This window comes from Schistocerca gregaria, chromosome X (genome assembly GCF_023897955.1).
Source record: "Schistocerca gregaria isolate iqSchGreg1 chromosome X, iqSchGreg1.2, whole genome shotgun sequence".
Classification (NCBI taxonomy): Eukaryota; Metazoa; Arthropoda; class Insecta; order Orthoptera; family Acrididae; genus Schistocerca; species Schistocerca gregaria.
The window spans coordinates 743,032,851-743,036,830 of NC_064931.1; the positions used below are offsets into that span (position 1 = coordinate 743,032,851).

Below are 3,980 nucleotides of genomic sequence, written 5' to 3' on the forward strand. Positions count from 1 at the left end.
TTTTTAGGTAGTTTCTAAGTGTTTGGTTATTTTACTAATATTGATTAGGCTTCTGAGTATTAAATTGATGATTTATGTGTGTATGTATTGAGACGATAAAATTATGATTGTGACATTTAGGATAAAATCAGTTAAAGAATAACAATAATATTAATGGAGAAATTGTTGCTGAAACTTGTCTGACCATAACAAACCTATTGTACACATCAAATCGGACCCTCAAATCCCAAACTATACCATCGATAATGTATAATAATGTACCCAATTTGTGAAATGGGTGGACTTTGATACGTGAGTAACATATCTTTACGTATGACACTGAACTTTGTTTATGCTTGCGATTTAAATCATGCTTTGTAGAGGAAATTTGAGTGCAAGAAGTTTTCGTATATATTTCGTAAGTGGAATATGCTATTCTCTTTGTTATTGCGTTCCGATCGAACAGTTCTATGACCTAAAATAAATTCGTATGCTCTGCAGAACCATGTTAATGTTTACGGTCTGTTAGTAATACGACAAGGATAAACTTAAAATAAATACATAACTAATATTTCAGATATTATATCTTTTTTTGTGTAAATGCTGTAAATATGTGCTGAGAATTTTCAGATTTTGTTGACAACTGTAGGTTCAAATGGCTCTGAGCTATATGGGACTTAACTGTAGGTATGTGTTAGTTGCAGTTTAGTTGAAAGTTCCTTTTGTGGTATATGAAGATTGTACGTTGGAAATATTGGTGCTGCCACACAGTCTTTTCACTTAGAATCTGATCGCTGAAACTTGTTTTTTATTAGTTACCTGCTTCTTCCGGTACCTAACATTAAGGGTATACCATTCGGAACAGCGATTGTTTTTTATGAAGTCATTTTGTTCTCTATAGTTATGTTATTGACTGTTTCCGTTAGTGTTATGCTTTAAAAAAATAGTTCCATAGGATGGTAATTTGTGGATACTACACCAAATGAGTACAAGTTAGATGTAGAAGTTTTCTGGCAGATGAATAACAACAGACATAGCTTATTAAAGTAAACCTATTTGAATCAGCAATGCCTTAATCACACCAAACTGAGAGTTTGTGCACTGTGAGTGGGTCAGATGTATTGCCTTTGAGTGAAGTCAGTAGTTATTCCTAACACATGCGTTTTTAATCATTTTGTTTATCAGCTGGACTATTCAATCTCTCAAAGCCACCCATTTGGCTTCTACTATATTACCTTCACCAGTTTGTCAGTTATTCCCTAACGCTACCTCTGAAACTATATGTCTGTTTCTGTAGACTTATCCAGGTCCCATGTCCATAATTTCCTACCGTTTCGCAGTTTCTTCAGTTTTAATGTACATTTCATAACTAACGAATTGTGATTAGAGCTCAGATCTTCCCTGGAAATGTCTTACAGTTTAAAGAATGGTTTCAGAATCTCTGCCTTATTATGTAATCAATTCAGAAATCCTCCAGTGCCCCTGGTCTTTCTTACATATGCAACGTTTCATGATTCTTAAACTGTTTGTTGTGACTAAATTATGCTCTCTGTATGTCCATCTTTTCAGAGATGGTTGCAGGACCTTTGAAGTTTTATTGGGCTACCAGTTTCAGCATTATATTACGCCATATTCGGAAGTTCAAGTTAACTGGCGATTTGGGAGTTGCTCCTGGGAGAGGCCTATGGCCAATAGCTCCACAAATTGTATAAGTTACTGTTGTCATGGCTGAGAATGCTGGATGCAATGTGGAACCTGCAAGCAATTCCCAACCTGTATCATGACAGCTGAACATTCCATACTCTGGAATATTTTACCCAATGTATGCCATTATCATTTAACCTTACAGTGGAGCTTGCATGCCCTTGAGGAAAAATTTAGTTTCCCTCTTACTTACAGCTGTTCACAGTACCAGCACAGCAACACCATTATGGCTAATGTTAAAAGGCCAGATCAGTCACTCATTCAGACTGCTGCCCATGCAACTACTGAAAAGGTAGTTGCTGCGTTTCAAGAATCATGTTTATATGGCCCCTCCAATGTTAAATCTGCTGCAATCGTACCTGCAATATGGCTATCTGTATTATTGAGGCCTGTGAGAGCTTCCCTGCATCAGCAAAGTCCATGGTTCATTGTGGCTAATAATTTCCCCCTTAGGCTGTTTTACCAAAACTATCCTCTTGGCACAGTGGGGGTGTAAGCCAGATGTGAATGTCTCTTGGTTAAATGATTTGGCTTGACTCTTCATTGAATTTTTTTCTCTTTGATGTATGATACGCAGTATGCACCAAACGCCTACTGGACATTTGTATATTATGTAAAATAGTGATCCTGTATTTAACTTGCATTTCCATTTGTTTTTAACAAAGAGTGTGTTAAATGTGGAGTGAATGAGACCTTCGGCCGTGCTACAACTCAAAAGCAGATTGACAACTTCCAGTCTTTCCTACGCCTTGGGTTATGGCTCAGTTGAGTTAGTCATAACCACGAAGATTTCAGGGCAAGGGAACTCTTTATCACCTGGCCACTTGTTCTATCCTCAGAAAAAAAAAATCTGCATATAGCCTGTGTGTGTGTACATTTCAGCTACTTATTTTTATTGTGTCATATTTACAAATGCTATATCATTGCATGCTCTCGATGATTAAAGAAACAAAGAAATTACGCTCTAAGTGCTTCTTCATGGAGATCAATCTGTTGGCCATACAGTAAAGCTCAGGTGAAAATAGTTCAGAATACAGATAAAAAATGGTTTTGTAAGTAAGCTCGAACCCAGTTCCCAAAATACTCCATCAAAATTTGACATTATATGTGTCTTCCAATTAAACTGAGTTCTGATAGCAGAATTTTAGGTAACCTAAATGGGTTTACTGACAAACACAAGCTGCCAGTACAGTGTCTGGGAATTTTCGTTTGTTTTTAGGTGAATGGCTTAGATTGTGCTATTTACTAGACTTATATAGGCCTAGTGGGGATGGTGATCCATTGGTGGGAACAGTGTTTTGGAGTGTTGTATAAAAGCAAACACACACACACACACACACACACACACACACACACACACACACACACACACACACACACACAGAGAGAGAGAGAGAGAGAGAGAGAGAGAGAGAGAGAGAGAGAGAGAGAGAGAGAGAGAAGTAGTAGTAGTAGTAGTAGTAGTAGTAGTGATAGATTGAACTGTCCAAGGACTAGATAGGGTTGCAAGATGACAGTTTTGCTGGGATTAGGAAAGCCAGTGACTGTGTGTGTTTTTAATACAGCATGTACTCTGTAATTTAATTTTCATCTGACTCAAGCTCTTGTTTTCTCTGTCTGATATTTCTGAGTTTTTAATATATTCTGCATAACACGAGCAATCCTAGCTTCGAACCCTCATTTCCATGGAGGAGCCATTAGTTGTCCAGGTTTTATTTTTCTACTATAACTGTGTTGTTAGTGACGTCAATCATTAGTTGTCTTATGTGGCTTATATTTCTACCATACAAATGTTATCAGTCTGTTGGCAGGGTATCACGTTGTTAACTAAACCCCTCTGAACCACAAGGTAAGTAATTTTTTTCTAATTATAAGGAAGTCCAAGAGCTAAAATGCAGTCTCTATCAATGGGAAGATGAATTTGGTGAAATACTCACTTAATTGATACCACTTCTACTGTGTTCCCCACTTATAGACACGACTTGAAGTAAAGTGTACACAACAGGTTTTTTGTGACTCATCAATGCCATAAATGTCTCCTGCAGTATTAATTTCATCTATCTTCAGTGTGAAACTTCCTGGCAGATTAAAACTGTGTGCTGGGCCGGTGCTCCAACCCAAGACCTTTGTTTGTCATGGGCAAGTTTACTACCAAAGAAGCGGAGTACAACTCGTGAGCTGTCCTAACAACATTACTTCCACCAATACCTTGTCTTCTACTTTCTGAACTTCACAGAATTCTGCAAAGAATCCCTCATGCTGTGGTTAAGCCATGTCTCCTCAATATCCTTTCTTGC

General features: G+C 37.5%; 1 protein-coding gene across 1 annotated transcript in view; it reads left to right on the top strand.

The window, feature by feature from the left end:
- The first annotated feature begins 291 nt into the window (after window positions 1-291).
- LOC126298968 (CDGSH iron-sulfur domain-containing protein 3, mitochondrial) overlaps window positions 292-3,980 on the top strand; it is a 25,970-nt gene continuing 22,281 nt past the window's right edge. The window contains exon 1 of the mRNA XM_049990586.1: window positions 292-397. Within this exon, the coding sequence (XP_049846543.1) occupies window positions 350-397 (48 nt within the window). The 5' untranslated portion in view covers window positions 292-349. The remainder of the gene's footprint in view (window positions 398-3,980) is intronic.